Source organism: Homarus americanus, unplaced genomic scaffold (genome assembly GCF_018991925.1).
Source record: "Homarus americanus isolate GMGI-L3 unplaced genomic scaffold, GMGI_Hamer_2.0 scaffold29898, whole genome shotgun sequence".
Taxonomy (NCBI): Eukaryota; Metazoa; Arthropoda; class Malacostraca; order Decapoda; family Nephropidae; genus Homarus; species Homarus americanus.
Window position 1 is genome coordinate 74,405 of NW_024711417.1, and position 19,094 is coordinate 93,498.

The 19,094-nt window shown below is 35.0% G+C and overlaps 1 protein-coding gene across 4 annotated transcripts in view; it reads right to left on the reverse strand.

The window, feature by feature from the left end:
• Positions 1-1,733: 1,733 nt before the first annotated feature.
• Positions 1,734-19,094, reverse strand: part of LOC121858195 (adenosylhomocysteinase-like 1) — a 134,286-nt gene continuing 116,925 nt past the window's right edge. For all 4 annotated transcript variants that reach the window (XM_042354418.1, XM_042354409.1, XM_042354426.1 and 1 more), the window contains 7 exons: positions 18,028-18,178; positions 16,998-17,150; positions 16,352-16,517; positions 9,678-9,845; positions 8,564-8,642; positions 7,407-7,527; positions 1,734-6,298 (listed from right to left, as the gene is read on the reverse strand). In XM_042354418.1, the coding sequence (XP_042210352.1) occupies positions 6,292-6,298; positions 7,407-7,527; positions 8,564-8,642; positions 9,678-9,845; positions 16,352-16,517; positions 16,998-17,150; positions 18,028-18,178 (845 nt within the window). In that variant the 3' untranslated portion in view covers positions 1,734-6,291. The remainder of the gene's footprint in view (positions 6,299-7,406; positions 7,528-8,563; positions 8,643-9,677; positions 9,846-16,351; positions 16,518-16,997; positions 17,151-18,027; positions 18,179-19,094) is intronic.

The following is a 19,094-nucleotide window of genomic DNA, read 5'->3' on the forward strand; positions in this document are numbered from 1 at the left end:
TGATGGGAATGAACACGGTGACGAAACGGGTAAAAACAGTGGTGACGAAATGGGTAAATTATGTGGTAATGAAACGGGTAAAAACAGTGGTGACGAAGTGGGTAAAATATGTGGTGATAAAACGGGTTGGTGACAAAATGGGCACACCCCTGCCAGAGTTTTTTTTTAAGGGCATTAGCCCACCCGGGCACAGGTCAATTTTTAATGACCCACAACAAGGCGTGGGGGGCAAAAATATAATGTAATGTAATATAATATAATATAATATAATATAATAAAATAATAATAATAATAATGTATGATGATGATAATGATAATAATAATACCCTGTAGTAATAAAATTAATATAAATATATTAAATAAGTAACAATTCTAATAAAAGAAAATAATAATACAAATTTATAAAAATTATAAATAATAATACCCCCCGAATAATAAAGAGCCATGAATAAATACAAAAACAAAAAATAAAAATATCAATAGTGAGAAACAATATATGTATGTTGTGTTGTCAATAGTAAGAGAAACAATTGAGACCCTGCAATTGTGTGTAAATGAGGCAGAAAGTGAGATCATCAACCTGGGACTTGGTCACATATGGCAGCAGGGTCTACCATTAGACAACACATTATGCTGCCAATACCTTCACAGGGGGAGGAGATTGACAGCCCTAGAAACACAGGCTCATCAAGTTACCTGCATATATACTGTATTTATGCATCAAAAAACCACACATTCCTCTTACCATGGAAAAGTGTCTTCACAAGGGGATGTGTGCCTCCTGAAGCTGCCAAAGACCATTTCAAGGTTGTATGAATTCAAAGTTTGTGACACAACTGCAGGACTGACCATCTTGTTGACATGACAGCAGCTGCCATCTGGTGACAACTACAACACTAATTCTCACACAAAATTCACATTTTCATTCTTTTCTTAGTACAGTATACCATTTCTGGTATCGTTGTTTGTCTTAATTATTCTTTAATATTATAATTAAGAGAGTATATAAACAATATTTATGTAGAGTACAGTAAAAAGTAAATGTGCAGAAATAATGTTCATCAAATTCCTGAATTTTTTGCAGTACAATGTATGTCATTTAAAAGATTAATCAATTATTATTCAAAACCTAAACAACTTTGTATGTCAAAATTATTTTTCTATAACATAATGTAAATGACTTGAGTTTAATTATATTTTTTTCTAACTTCGTCTTTATAAATTATAAGTACAGTACCTGGTGTTAACATGTGGTGCTGTAACAAGCTACTCATCACATAATCTGGGTTTCTAAGATGAGGTGGAGCATTACTAATGTATTTAAACATTAGGGACAAATATGGCACCCATTTACATATGATAAGGAGTTCATTGTACTACTACAGTATAGTACTGTATAATCTTCCAACACAAACCCTTCCCAATAGAAAACAGACTACTGTACTGTATTTGGAACTACAAGTATTCTATTAGTATTAACAAGAGAAGGCCTGACTCTGCAAGCATATATTGTACATAATTTAAAAACAGGACAAAAATATGGATACTGTGAAAATTATTTAACTAACATAAGCAACAGAGCACAGTTTTTACAACAGAAAACACAAAGGAAGGGATTACATACATAAATAAAATTATATAGCTAAATATCCTGATTGGTAATAGAGTTAGGTAACAAACTTCAGTGAGCCTTGTTCCTACAATACTGAACCAGGATAAATAAAACACCATCATTTCTACAAACTAATACAATTTTATAACCCTTGCCAACTTTTAACAGGACTGAATAGATACATTATAAGTTAGTAAGAACATGTTCCAGAGGCTAAACTCTCACATAATCTGTAGGTTATAGGGACTTCTTTATCATCATAATGAAGTCTTCCAAATACAATAGAAAAAATGCATGTGGGTGAGTCTAATATACTATACATAAAGTAGAGGCAATTTTGAAACTACAAAAGGGCAAACATATCACGTTAAAAGTTCTAATTCTGAGGATGTTAGGTCCGGTATATCAAATAAATAATAAAAAAGAAAGAAAAAAGATATATAATCCTAATTTCACTTTTCTTTAGAAACTTATTCAATATTTCCAATTTCTAAATGTCAAAATCAAACAAAACCTGGTACTGTACTGAAGATCAAGAGACTGCAACAAGCACCAATGAGATCCCCAAAATACTTAATTAAACACCATAACTTGCCAAGGTGTTTGGAATGTCAGATTGTACACTAAATATCTCACCCACTGTGCACAACAAACTGAAAATATACAATTACTTTTCTTGCTCTTATCCTTGTTGCTATATGCTATTTCAAGCTCATGCCTTGCCTGTGCCCTGGCATGAGATGGCTTTGTAATTTCCAAGGAAACTATTCAGCACCTACAGTGTCATGTGCTCCACTTTCAATAGTCATTGGTTTTCTTTACAGAGACTATGTTACAAGGTTTAGTATATTCTTCATGTTACTGATGTTAGTTACTGTAGGATGTTTACCCGGTTAGTCTCATGTTATTTTGTCATACATCCAGAGGACATCAAACAGCGTACAAAAAAACAATATCCACGAGCATTACTGATCATCATAATCTTCTTTTGTACATATATGATTGCCCTGACTCTATAGCTCTCAACATCCTTCAGATTCACCAATATCAACTTTGCATAGACTACCTAGAAGTGTAAAAATATTTAAAAAAATAAATAAATAAATAAAAATTATCCAAGATAACTGCCAAAATTAATTGTTGATTAAAATAGTCAATAAAATTTAATTAAAGATTACATTAATATTAAAATTATTTTAAAACCTAGGCTTTTAAAAGTAAGATTGATAGATAAGCCTTTTGCAATTTACTAATAGGCAGTCTCTTTACAGTTTCTTACTTTGCTGTTCTCCAAATCGGTACCAACACAGATGATGGTTCTCTCACACAGGTGTATGAAGGGGTCTTAAATATACCTCAATTATGCTTTAATGATGGACATATTAGTACTGTACATGTAAAAACATTAAAACATCATTAAACTAAAATACGGAAACATTACTCAGTCTTGTAGTCTGTTATTATATATTACAGAGCCCTTGCTTCAAGTAGAGATAAAACATGCTGAAAAAGGTCGGCATGGTGCTGGCATCAATGGCACGGAATTATTGGTAAATGTTAAGTCTGATTCTTATTGTATGATGAAGACAATTCATCCTATCACTGATCCACCATTCACTTTCCATGTTGTACTAATACTTAATCATCTATAATTTGGATCAGTTATTGACTGAAATGTAAAAAGGAAGAGTTCGTGGGTTGTTAAGAGCATCCAATAATATTGTACGAGACAAAACCTCCAGAAAAGTGAGCACCAAATTGAATTGTAATTTTTTGTGTCCACGCTATCTTCCACAAATACATTTTCAGTTAGGTATTGGCCACATTCATGCATGTAAAAAAAATTTAAACTGTGAAGGCATTTAGTTAACTAATGGACAAAGATAATTCACCATTCTCATTTAAATAACACTAAAGAATTTCATTGGTGATAAGAATGTAAATGATCTGTCTTTAGGTACATCAGGTAAAGAACAATAATTACCACCATACCACAGGGAACAAACAAGGCCCATTCTCCTGTCCACATGAAAAAATTGGAGGAGGAGGAGCCATGCTGTATTACTGCCTCATTCCCAAATGGCAAAATGGTATTTGTTTGAAGTTTGGCCAAACCAAGCCAGTGAAGTAAATGAGGCATACCTAAGGTATGGAGGATGTGATGCCACAAATGATTGTCTTGACAGCACCATCCGAGAATCAATGAATGATGAGCTTGTGATGGCAGCGCTTGTAACAGCAGTAACAACAACAATAATGATAAGGCCTATGTTCTGATGTACCATGTGATAGTGTAGGTAAATGCTCCTCAGACTGTTGTGGCAATAGGTATGAACTATATCCCAGGCACCAAATAATGATTCAAGTACATAGAGAATATCACATAATGCTTCAAAAGTCAGGCCTTAACTGAGCAACAACATGACCTTCTTGATGTCACATAGAAGCATATCAAAAAAAAGATGCTGTCACTGCCCCTCAAGTTCCTAAGTGGGGCATCTGCATGATGGTCAACATCTGAGTATGCTTACAGAGGCTTTAAATTTCCTATTAGTACATTGCTTGGCTTATTTATATGGTTGTAATTTAGAATGAGATCCTTAATACACCACTAAACAGTATTTGACCTAACTTGATTAAAGACTGGCATATTCCTATTGCTGTATCACCAAGTTCCACAATAAAGTCTGGTATATATATATATATATATATATATATATATATATATATATATATATATATATATATATATATATATATATATATATATATATATATATATATATATATATATATATATATATATATATATATATATATATATACTGTATATATATATACTGTATATATATACTGTATATGATCTGGTTGAAAGATACTAATAAAGAAATTCTGATGCAAGCTCTTTCTACAAGTACAAGTTGCTAATATGGGGCGACAGCTTGACTGAAATGAACACAGTAGCCTTGTGAAATAAGACTTACCTAAAACACTGTCAATAGTGGCAGTGAATTTCTTGCAAATGCAGATCACCTTAGTGATAAACAAATGCTTTCTCTATTGTGGTTATATTGGCCTCTGGTACTCTGTTAACTGGTTCTGACCTCTAAAACTATCACAGACAAGACAGGCAGACTCTAAGACAGACATGGTTGATCTATTAGATATAGAACAAAACCTGCCATAAGCTTGGTTTGTTTTGTCACCAACATCCTTAAATAAACCTTGAGGCAGGAAGTATTTGACCATGTTTAATACTTACACTAGTATTTGATTACCTAGTGCCTTTTCATAATCATATCCACCAACACTTACGATGACAATGTTAACTTTGTCTCGTCACAGAAAGATGAAATGAAGCAGCAACAACAACAAAAAGTTCTTGCCAACACTGCAGAAAAGTTCCTGACATGATCACAATAGATCCAAGTTAGTTGATTATTGATTTACATAAACATTTTCAAGATTCTAGAGCATGTAGGAGCTAAAAGTGACAATCCTCTACAGGCAAACTCTTTGAAAATTTAATAATACAAAAACATATCCATAGTTTCAAGCATTTTGATCTGGGAAAATATTCAATCTCATCAGTAAAAATGAAGTTTATAATTATATATAAAAATGTTATAAGTATGTCAATGATTCAAAATGGTTTCACTGACCATGGACAATCTCATTTATACATTAGCTAGAATTATAAAATTAAAAAATCATCATTCTCAGTATCCCCTCTGAGGTTAGTAATTCATGTGTTGCCCTTATTGAAAATTACAACAACTAAAATTTCATGCCTCCTTACTCCACTAGAAATACATGACTATATTTATCATATATAAGCCTTTCATTAACGTCTATCCTTGTGGCAAGAGGGAAGCTGACAATGCTGGTGAACAATAATCATATCTTAAACATCATCTGCTAGCCATAATGCAAGGGGCGAAAGAATTTTGAAAATATAAATAAATAATGTGACTAAAACTGCTATGCACTGATGAGTGAATCACTAAGTAGTATCACATTTGCTTCACACAAAGGAGTTCTGTATTCTGTTACAAGATGCGATATAATACAGGTTGTTTCGCCCCCTGTAATGTACCTGAGCACTGCTGTGAGCTGATTGGCAGTTTATGTCATCAGGTACGTAGTGATTGATGGTTTAAGTTCGGGAATTGATCATAGGAATCCCTAAAACCTTAATAACTGCAGCACTATTAATATTATCCAAACTTTAGTTTATACCCAAGCTTTAATATTTACAGAGACTTAAACTAATGTCTGAACATTTCTCATTTCAAAAGGTTCCTTATAGATATCACATACTCTATGTAAATTTCTGGCTGTAATATTCTCAAAGCAAACTAGGATGTTATCACTTAATATATGCAGATGACATATGACATTATGTAGCTACCAAAATATGTAATGTTTAAGACAATGAGAACTGGATACCTCAATACAACCCATTTATGCTGTAACAAGAAAAAATATACACGAGAAATGCTTCTGAAGTCCAAAATCCCTGACAATAACACACATTTTTTTGAGAGGTGAAATATTGTCTTCCATTTGTCTTCCACCAAATGTATGCCATCTGCTACAACTAGTATAACTTGCTAACATCACCAATGGCATACAGTCCTATGGAATTACCATATACCGCTCTTCTTCTACAGACATGACTAATACCTGGAAGAAAACAAAAGAAGATATTAGAACATAGACAAGATATCTAAGGACCAAAGATATTTAGAACAGGATGTTTTAATCTGTTGGGGACTGAAAGTTACATGTAAAACACTCAGTAACCGGACGATCTCCCCAAAATGCTAGACCAAATTCATAGTGTCCATGGTAAGTAGTGTGGACAAAACGAAGTGTGAAGTTGATGGGGAAAATGTTATTAAGATGTGGTTTTTTTACTGTTATAATATATTGTATAACTATATCATACTGATGGTTTAATCATGCACTCACAAACAATACATTTGGATCAATCAATTTACTTTTAGTTTCCATCACATACACTAGTATAAATATCCTTCAATCTCTTCAGTATCCCATCTTCATGTATTCTGAACTATCCTCTCTCAGTACATGGTTAAATCAGTCTATCTCCATTTCTATTCATTCCTGGGGAGTCCATATTTCCTTACAATCATTATCACCAAGTCTTGTATTTAAATCCCTCATCAGTATCACTCTCTTTCATAATAAAAAACCATTACAGCACATTTAGTCATGTCTTTTCAGAATCTCTCTCTTCTGTCCCTAATCATCACATTTACATTTGTATATATTCTCACTATAATCCAAATTTCTTTTCTTATATTTAATGACTCCATATTTCATAACATAACACCATCACCCCACCTTCTATCATTCTAACTTTCTCAGACACTCCAGACCTCACTCCTTGCACCTGTCTCTAACTCACCTCCCCTTTACCTTTCAATTTTGTTCTGCACAAACCAGGGTCACCTAAGCTCCTTTCACTGATCATATTTTCAATCACTTTAACATTATACTATTTGATTATATTCATGCATATTCAAGCACCCAATTCTGCTTTAATTCTGTTTCTATTTAGTTATCCAATACTGTATGATAAAGTGCTTTTATTTGCCCTACACCCCAGAACTAAGAGGAGTGGGAAGTGTGTAAAGCTATGGGCAAATAAACTGCTTCCATTAGTACTTCGCAAAAACTCAAGATACCACTACATAGTTCTGTACTTAATGTAACTAAAATAATGTTCTTATTATCCACTGTTGTGTTACTGTAACCGAGAACTCACCTGTAGTAATTAGGCTTGAATGGTCCAGCTTTGTTTAAGCCCATATATTTAGCTTGATCATCAGACAGCTCTGTGAGATGGGCATCAAATGTTGGCAAGTGGAGACTGGCCACATACTCGTCTAAAAAGAAAAAAAATATATATATACAGATATTAGCAAAAAATCTGGCCAGTTGCACAGTTCAGCACAAATCTTTGAAATATACTTCTTTCATGATTATCATTACAATATATCAAAAAAAATCTAATCTTACTCTTTTATCTGCAAACATCACTACTCCATAGCCTTCATAAAGGAATTTAAACAGACTCATGACTTAAAAACCTGAGGACTCTAAATCATACTTGGTATAAATTCATAAATAACAAAATACAAGCAGTCCTCACTGTACAAAGATGATGTGACCTGTAGAATTTGAGTGTAATGTGAAAATTTGTACAGTGAATGTGATTTTCCCATAGATATTGAGTAATAAATGGAGGATGCATACCTGGGGGATAGTTGTCAGACACCTTACACAAACAAAACTAAATACTGTACAAAAGACATTAACCGATTGATCAATATGATTTTATTAAAAGAATACTGACCATAATTTTATTAAACAGAACAAAAAGGAACTACAGTTATCACAGTGGAAACTTCTTGTAGGTTTCCCTCACAGAGTTAAGGACACTGATGCAGAAGCCAGCTGTACTTCCTCCTCTCTGAGAGAAGGAAGGGTTGGACACAGATGTAGCTTCCATGCATACCTCCTCTCTAAACTATGCACAACCCAGACTACTGACCAACCTACAAAGGGATACTCCCAGATGCCTGTGTCAGCACCTCAACAACTTCCCCACCCTCCACTTCCACCACCTACACTGTTCCCCACCAACTCTCTTCCAGTACACATCTCTGGCTGGCTCACCACCACATGGCTGTCACACTGCAAAACACCACCTCACCTCACCTCACCTCACACACCACCTAGCCACCTCTACAGTATTCTCTCCAGAGCATATTTACACACCTCACTAGTGACCTAACCTCCCCCTTGCCAGAGGTGGGAAAGAGTAGGTGCAATACTGTAGCAAAAAGGTCAAAGGATCATTTTCAAACAGTTTTATGAAGTACTGTCCTTAAAAAAAAAGACGAAATATCTATGACATACCCATCTTCTTGGGAAGGAGATAAACATCAGACTTGTAGCGTCCAGCTGGGGCATTGAAGAGCTCAATTAGTGCCAAGGCCTAAAAAAAAATAATAATAATAATGTCATTAAAGAAAAACCTTATACATAAATGCACAATTTACAACAAAAAGTGTGTTTGGTGAGAATCTGTATCAAATTCAGTAGACCATAGGATGCACTTAGTTTACTTTAATTAACAAAATCTATGTGTTGTTAAACTTCAAACATTCAGCCAAATAAAAAAAATAAAATACTGTACAGTGATGTGTAAATGAAGTGAGTCAAATGGTTTCCAGTCCTATTGGTATCCATCCTAACTTAACTCGGCAACAAAGAACCCTAATGGGCTCCAATTCTTAAGGTTAGGCAAGATGAACGAGTAATTTTATTTTTCTGCCACCTTCGATGATTTATCATAATTCCTTCACCTTTAGTGTAAGAATACCAATAAACATGTTTTTGTTTTATGTTTAATTTCTTAGAGAATCATTAAATACCTTTCATTTTCTTATTACAGTACAGTATATATAAAGATTTAATATCAAACAACGACAAATAATCAGCACATGAAAACCTATATTACCACAGTGGCCAGCAGCATGTGTGTAGCAGATCACACATGACCAAGTTTTATTGCTCCTTTAGTCATCCTGAGTCTATAACAATTTTTTTTTTTTACGGGAATTAGCCCACCCAGGCACAGGTCAAACTGCAGTCCAGGAAGCAGAGGTTCACACTCAAGTTATAATTTCTTAGAATTTTTTTTTTAAATGATGGAATTATTGTTGAAGTGAGCAAAAGTGGTGTCTTACGGAATCTTTTGGTGTACGTTTTGGTGCTGCGGTCATGTACCCTATATTTCCTATTATAATACAGGTACACAGAGCGATATGATGTGATTCAATATTGTGTAACATTTCACAGTCCCACTCTCACCTTATATTGCGGGTCTACTGTAATCATGAAGTCCATCTGAAAATTCTATGCACTACTGTATGTTTCCTCATCTAGCAGAACAGTACAATAAAAGGTCAAAAACTATTTAGTGGTAAAACATTAATACTACAGTACACTAAAATACCTAGAACATTACCTGAGTACAAGAAGTGATGGAAACAACAAACGATGGGACAGATGAGCAGGAGAGGTTAACGAGACGACCTTCAGCCAATAAGATGATCCTCTTGCCGTCGGGCCACAAAATATGATCAACCTGGGAACGGACTTTCTCCCAGGTCAGGTCAGGGGTGCGGAGAGAATTCTGGAAACCATCGAGAAAAAAATTAGTATATAAAATTAATAGTGCAATGATTAACCTGAGCAATACAATGAATTACCTTTATATCATTGAAGTCATTTTCACCTTAGTACTTTCAGCAAAACTAACTTGACCCCTTTCTTTTACCTTCCTCCACTTAAGTACATATAAACTATATTTTAACACTACTAAAGTCTCTATTATTCTATACTTATACTTCTTTCTTATTTTTATTCCAAACTTTTAAAAAAAATTACATAAAAATACTACTGTGAAAACTAGCTTACCTGAACTCCATCTTCCACACTCAATGCCCCAAAATATAAATACAGCACCATATTTCACCACATTTATAGCCCTCATAGTCTATTTACTTCCATCTTTTATTACTACTTGTCATATCTTATTTCCTCTCCACTACTATATATACATTTCCTACATATTTTATTTAGCTTTGATAAGTCTACCCAACCACTTCTCTTTGACTTCACTATCCTAAAAATCCTATAATCTAATGAGTACAGTACTAGACTTAATTTCCAATACCTCCTCCCCTCCATTCACCTCAACAATGCCATCCTGTAGTTCATCACAGGACAAAATGCTTCTCTTTCCTTTAGCTTACCTTTTCCAGTTCTTTATTCCACCATACGGTTTCTATCACTAAATTGATTTTTTTGAATTGTTGTAAATCCTTTCCTGCTAAACAGAGCCTTAACCAACACATACACTCTTTCTCTCTACCCATTCTTCCTAGCTGCCTTACCAATTTATTCAATAACAGTGATCCCTTTCTGGCCATAAGATATCATGTTTATTCACATATCACTGCAATCATGTCCATCCTTAAAAACCACTTGTTATATGATATTTCTGAACAAATCTGACATAGCTGACCATGCCTATTATGCCCATCCCTCAAAGAAATGGGATCTATTTTACAAAACTAAATACTTTACAATGTGTCTAACAGCCATAAGACAGCAGTGAACATGAAAAAATATACTGTAACCTCTTACCTGTAAATAACATTTTAAGCAAAAAACTTAAAACATTACAAGTACTGTAATTAAAATAGTGAAAATACATATGTACATGCACACACATGAGAGATATAGAACACTGAAAAAAAGGAACTTTAGTTTACATTTAACTATTTACATATTATCATTTATATATGTACAGCTCATCTTTAAGAGCCTAATATTTCAATGAAGGACTATATCTTGTTGGCTCCCTCAGAAGGGGAAGACATTGTTTTCCTGTGTATCTCCTTCATTTGGCCAACAGATTGTTAAACCTTCAATTCTTGGTCAAATAATTTTAAACTTTGTTGCGAATGTTGGTCTCCTAAATTATGTTTTAAAAATTATTTCCCACATTAATTTGACTCTCAATAAAAGACTTATACAGTGGCCCCTCGGTTAACAAACTCAATCCGTTCCAGAAGGTCGTTCGTTAACCGAAACGTTCGTTAACCGAAACCATTGTTTCAATGGGTTTTTGGGTAATTGGTTCCAGCTCACCGAAAATTTCCTAAATTCAACAAAAATGGTAGAAAAGTTCACTTACTTTGAGGTGTGTATGTAGAAGGCTCCTGGATGATGATGATGATGATGGGATTTAGAATGGGGGTGGAGGAGAAGGAAGAAGAGAAGGCATTGGGGTGGAAGAGAAGTCACCCCATGGTGCCATTTCACCCATAAAATTTTAGCTCTCTGGTTTAATTCAAGATTATTTTCTTTAAATCAACGCTGCACTGCATTATATATTGTCAATATATAAAATATATTTCAAAATGACCAATAATTTGCTTGGAAACACAGAAAAAAAGCGTTTAGTTGAAGAGAGTCTCAAGCAAGATGTTACCTCCAGTGAAAACAGAGAGACTGACGCCTGTTTGCTGTGTTAAGAGGCTGGATGCCGCGCATTAAACTAGTCACTTTACCTTCAATTTTGTTCAATAATTGTTAAAATGACTAAAAAATTGAATATTAAACTTTTAAAATTATTGAATAGTATAAACTTCTTGATATTTACAAAAATAGTAAGGAATTTAAGCCATAGAACCGATTAATGTATTGGCAGACTGATACTAAAGCTGGTTGCCCGGTCAGTGCAAGCGAAAACATGTTGAGGTCGGTTCGTAAGAAGTTCGTTAAGCGAATTTTTTTTCGTTAACCGAATTGAAGATCCTTATGGAAGGCAGTTCGTTAATCGAAATTACGTTAACCGAGGTGTTCGTTAAACGAGGGGTCACTGTATGTCCTCTCCTTCGACACAGCTTGTTCTGTATCAGTCATTTGTTACTTAAGTTTATAAGTAAATTCACAACAACCCAAGCACCTCTGTTATGTAAGGTAGGAACAAAATCCGACAAATATGTGTGTACCCTGGGTCAGTGATGTACTCCAAGTGAGGTGAATAACCACCAGCTCTACACATGGAGGTTAAGAGTGGATCAGCAAGACGGTGTTTCACAAGGATCCCACCCACCCAATCTCACCTTAACGTGTCAAGTGCAAACTTTAAACACTTCATATTTGTAGATTCAGAAAATCATTTGAAGTAGTACAGTGGGTAATAAGAAAGCTAGAGATCAAGGAGTGCCTTATTCAAGTGGTTATAGCATTATATGAGGACTCTAAGATTGCTGTAGCAGTATGTGGTGATCTATGTGAGGAATTTGAGGAGAAAGCAGGAGTTCATCAAAGAGTCTGTTTTGAGCCCCACTCTGCTGGGAGTTGTTGTATGCTGATGACTTATGTGATGATAGCAGATAGTGTTGAAGAAGTAGTGAAGAAAGTTAAGAAATGAAAAGATGGAACAGAGTCAGAGGGTATGAGACTGAATAGGGTGAAAACAAAAGTAGTGATCAGTAGCATGAGTGAGGGACCCATAGTGGAAAGTGGAAATGGCCATGTGCTGCCTGGAACAAATATGTTGGTGACAACTCAATAATATGTAGTAAGTGCAGAAGGTAGATGAGTTAAAGGTGCAGCAGAGAAAATGGGCAGGATGTTACAGACTTAAATGTTCTATATGTACAGGTATTCATGTGGCCTTAGCAAGGATGCAGAAACTCAACACTGTGTTGACAAATTCTGCTACCTGGGTGATGTGATCAGTACCAGTATGGGTGCAGAAACTAGCTGTTGCAAGAGTCAGAAGAGGTTAGGGAGAGTTCAGGGAGTTGCTGCCTTTATTGACAGCAAGAAGATATTCCCTCCATGTGAAAATAGAGGTGTGTGTGTAACTGGCAAGAGAAGTTTGAAGGATGGCAGTGAAACATGGGCAATTAAAGAGAATAACAAACAGGCTTGAGCAAGTTGAAATGAGAAAGGTAAGGTGGATGTGCAATGTGACACTGAAAAATAGGAAACCCCATTTACAGCAAAGAGGGGGATTGGATATTGAGAGTATTGGCAAAGGTTTGCCTAGAGGCAGGCTGAGATGGTTTGGGTACATGAACAGAATGGAGGAGACAAACTAGGTTGAGGGATGCACAAGTTTAAGTAAGGAGGGGAGGAGAGCCAGGGGTCTGCCACGAATGACATAGGGAGAGGTTATGAGAAATGCCATCAGATTTAAAAACCTGATTAGAGTGGTTGCAAGAGATTGCACAACACAGAGAGCTACCATCAGGTAATCACGGCTAGCCCTCAGTAGTTTAGAAAATTGCCGTAAAACAGTGATGATGATGATGAACAACCTCAGCCCAGAAAGCAATGATAAATTTGTGTGTACCATATCCACCTTTAATCTGTGCCCCTTTTTGTTATTGGTCAGCAGCCAAATGCATGACATCCAGAATTATACACATACAGATGGATGGATATAGATTATCCTATATGCCTTCTCCATATTTGTATTGGAGAAAAACAAGTCAAATAAAGTATAATACAGTATATACAAAATGGAAGTTTCCTGTATGATTAGTATGCTGCTTTAAAAATATATACAGATGAACAATTCTAAACAGCTTGTCATATATACATGTATATCCCATACACTAAGCAGATTTCTTTTATGTGTCTATAAAAAACTAACATTATCAATATACAGTACCTTTGATGCCATGATACCCAGGTCAAACCGATAATGTTAGGCATCACTGGGATATAAAATAAGACCAAAAACTCAGCCAACAGAGATCTAACAAAGTCAAGAGTTTGTAAAGTTCTTACTGTCTGAAATAAAAAGTGAGAAGTCCTAGCCCAAAGAAAATACATAGACTGATCTATAGAGGCCATAGATGAACCATGCTAAACTCCCAAGTCAAGCACAGACATTTTTTCACCTTTCAAGACATGCACTTTTCTGACCTGTAACCAAGACATTAAAAAACCCTTCTGAACCTTCACTGTGAGTCTCTTTAACATAAGGATATCCAGTGAGTGTTTAATGTTATTTGTTGTATTTCAACTATGTACGAATATGTTTAGGCATTATGAAAACAAAAATAAGAAATATTACTTATAATTTTCCTCCTTTCGTGAGTGAGTTCTGGTGTGTTGAGTGACTTCTGTAGGAATTATCAAGTTTGGTTAGCATATAAGCACAGTATGAAGGGAAAATGGTCCTGAATAATAAAAACACAATTTATATATCTCCCACTTTTCCTCTCTGTTTACTTGTGATAAGCTCAGCCACCATGCAGAATTTTGGGGTCACCATATTTGGGGAGGAGTCTGCTAAATGGAAACATCTCTAGATAGCATATGTTACATTGTGCACGCAATATTTATTAAAAAACAAAGTGAATGAAGCAAAAAGCATAAATATACACTACAGTTAATTAAAGCCAATGAAAAAGCAATGGATGATCACACTAACGGCTACAATATGATTCCCTAAAACAACAAAGAGGATTTTAGCATGAAATCCCATTTTATGATAAAGGAGAAGGGGTGAGTGGCCTGTGGGATAACCTGGTTACTAGACACCCTCTATGCTCTTCAGAGAGGGCCTGTAGTTTAATAATGGGAACATACTGTATCAAAGCGGAATAAGTGACAAAATTATGCTTTTCTACGAGTACCTTTTGTCACTCAGTTGATTCAGAGGCAAATACAATAAGCTCTACCCACAATTCTCAGGACCGAGGCTATGTCGGATTTTTATATTTGCTTAAGTAAGTGACATTTGGAATTAGAAAATGCACTGAATATTTTAAAGAAATTAATCAGACCTCAACATATGTTAATTTCACCCCTGATAAAGAAACGAGTTTGATTATATTAAACTCATCTTGAAACGGAAACACAAAGAAAGTGTGATATAACAAGTTGCAATGTAGAAGCAACTTGTCATAACAAGCCATCTAATTCTGAGGAAGTTATAGAATAGCTGATGGTACAGTAATAAGCCGTAGAAGGAGCTAATAAATGTTCACCCAGTCACGTGTCCCTAACCTGATTACTGAATGATCATCACGAGCTGGTCATACAACACATCACTTCCCAATAATTTGTACTTGGATTTACAAATTAAAATCATTTATTGGTAAGTACAGTAGTCAGGAACTATACTGTTAAGGTTCCTTCAAAACACTGATACTTCCTAACTGACTTGAACAGTGGCAGACACTATGAAATAACTAACTTGGCTGACACAAAATATTGGCTTTATTTTGAGGAAAGAAACAGTCCCTGTACTTTTAATAAACTTTCAACAAACATTAACCCCTTCACTATGGGGATGCCACCACTTTTAATATTTTATTTTGCCAAGAGAGTTGCCTGTATAAAAGTAGATGAGACCAAGTGATCTGGGCACCAAGCATTAAGACAATAACTATACAGTACTGTCATCAAGGATTCACTCAAGTACAGAATAAACAAAATACTGATGCTTGCACTAAAGTCAGGTGATGCACTAAAGTCAGGTGATACACTCCAGCAGTCAAACAACACTTGTCTCATAATCTTTCACTCAGGAAACTGTAATAAATACTGTATTAAAAACTCTTAGAGTCAAGAATACAATCAGTAAAACACTAATGAATCCTAAGTGACAGAAAAGACTTGAATCTAAATTCCTTATTAGACCTCGAGTCAAACACTGGTTCAAATGGGATCTATGTGACTGAATCAACTGGATGAAATAAGGTACCTCTTACAAAACATTATTTGGCTGTTTAATCAAGTTACAGTGTATCTACCATTAGGCTTTAGTCTCTTTCTACCGTGCTGGGGTTATCATCTCACAGGTCACTCATGATCTGTGGTAATTAAGAGCCACAATCGGGTCATTATAGCGTAAACATTTGTAAACATTCTCAAAGCATAAGCAAAACATCTACATAGACACATATAACCCAATGGTAATTCAAATTGCCTTGATATAAGCTTTTTAAACACAATTACAACAGCATTAAAAACACACAGAGGGACTAACATGCTTATTATACTACAGAGAAGCAAGGAGAAAATACATAACATTCTCCTATAGACATTACAGGCATAAAAAATTCTCTCCAGATCAACAAGTTTACATCAATTACTTACAACATCAATCTCAGTGTTAGAGTGACCCATGTTACAGATGATGGCTCCATTCTTCATCTTGTCCATGTGGTCACGGGTCACCACATTCTTGTTACCGGTGGCTGTCACCAAGATATCTACCTGTCTAATGACTTCTGACAGCTTCATCACACGGAAACCATCCATGCTGTTGGGTGGAATGTTGATCAATGGAAATTTAATTTAATAGCAACTGCACTGGTGTGGTTCATTGTGCTAGTTCAGTATGTGCTGTACCTGAGGACACATACTTTACACTGACAAATTCATTCCACTTTTATTAAATTATGCAAATGTAGAAATCTCAATTCAAGGTTCCTTTATCCCCATATACATTAAAATGGGAAGTACACATACATAATAAGATATTTTACAATTTTAGTCAAACTTCTTTTGAGATATGTTACATGTATAATTTTTCTGGTGATTTACAACATAACAACAATGCCTCTTTATGATTTTAACATTACTAATCTGATATAAATATATTTTTTATTAAGATAAACCAAATAAAAGTCACATAGTTCCATTAACTGAATCTTATTTCCTAACCAAACAAATAACAAAGGACAAAAAACATGACCTGTTGCAAGGGGACAAATAACTAAGATTATTTGAAGATACTAACCATGCCTGCAGTGCACAAACTGGATCAATTTCAGTCACATATACAGTGCAACCAAGACCCTTAAGAGCCTGGCAACAACCCTTTCCAACTTCACCGTATCCACAGACGACCACCTGCTTTCCTCCAAACATGACATCAGTTGCTCGCTTCAAACTGTGGGGAGTGTCAAGAATAAAGTCATGTCAAATACTGCCTTCATATCTAAACAAATGGTATCTCTGAATTATGCAGAAATTTGGGTATACAGTGGCAGAATGATTATTATACAGAGCTGGTAACCCAATGAGGAGGCAATGTGTGACTGGTACTGTAGCTGGTGTGAATAATAACTAGTACTGTATAACCATATTCCTAAATACCCAGACCATAGGGGATACATATCTATTTTATCTCAACCTATGTGATGCCTGGACTATATGACTGATGCCTTAGACCGACACATAAAAGCTTGTTTAAAGGTCACACTGTTTGGGTAATGCACAACCTTACACGAACCTCTCTAATATACTATATATGACACTATAAACAAATGCACTGTATGTATAAAGGTATTTTTATGTTACAGATATAGGTGAGGACTACTTGCTGACATACCAACAAGCTTAATTCAGCTGAAGGAAATTACTATCAACTCCTGTCAGAAAGTGTATTGTTAAGAAGTTAAACAAAGACACTAACAGGGACACTACCTTATATGGTATACAGTACATACAATAGTACAACTTTGCAAAAAATATACTACAGTACAGTACAGTACAGTACAGTACAGTACAGTACAGTACAGTACAGTACATTAGAGAAAAATTTAGAAAAACATACAATGCATTTATATTCTCGGCCAATATTTCCCTATTTACTCTGAATTTAACCTCGACAAAAAGTATTCAACAACAGCAAAACTACTAAAACAAGAACAAGAGTTAGATAAAACCAACTATTGTATCCTGTATTTGTATAATCTTATTTATGGGCAAGTTATGTGTGCACAGAAGAGTAATTTACACAATAAATCATACATCACTGGCATTACCTGTCAATGATGGATTCCCTGCAGGAGTATAGATTATCAAACATGGTCTTGGTAACAGAGTCGTTGACATTCATGGCAGGTACAGTAAGCTTTCCTGCCTTACTCAGCTGGTAGAGGCGGTGAACACCAGTTACACTCTCTTCACAGATTCCTGAAAAATAGGTGTAATAAGTTTACTGTAGTACTTCCAATACCATTTTCTATTATTACAGTAAATACAGATGCTCCTCGACTTACGACCATTTCGTTTACAACCTGGATTTGGGTCTCTAGCCCAGTCGTAAGTCGAGGAGTGGCTGTATAATCTTTATTCAGAAAAAAGGACAAAATACAGTACATGAAACTTTGGATCAACTAAAGATTAACCCCTCAGTTTATTTTACCTGATGATTAAACACATTAACATTGCCTGGTGAGGGTGGATTTATTTTAGGTTAGTTAAATGTTAATCTTAAGGTGAAATAAGCTGGGGTTAAAATGATCCAAAAATTGAGAGAACAAAGACACCAAAAGAATAGTGTACAGCAAGAAGCAGCTATAGTGACGTTAAAATTAAGTTAAATACGTATACAAAAACATATCCACACTAACATGAACAATGCCATTTAATTTAAAGTAGAAAGTGACTTAAAATCTTCCTGATCTTAAACCCTAAAATAATGGTGGTGAAAGTTACAGAAATATTTCCACATCCTCAAAAGGTGTGACAAAGTACAAGAAACAACATAAACACAAATCTCCAAAATGTATCTCTTTAAACATGTACCTCAATATGGCTGTAAATTTATCATATTTTATCCATTTTAGGCCTTTTGGGTCCGTCAAATGGCTACAAAGGTGATTGATGTACATATTGTTCAAGTTTACTTGTTTAGACAAAAAAAAATAACATTCTTTCTCTTTGGTTACAGGTCAAATATGCCCTGACCTAACCTAATTATTGTATTAAAATTGAGGCCTTTTTGGAATGGGGCTCAAGAGAACTGTAACCCAAACACTAGTAAACAGGTTAGGTTTGGTTAGGCCCAATATAAGCGAGACCTATTTGACCAGTAATCACCCTTGTT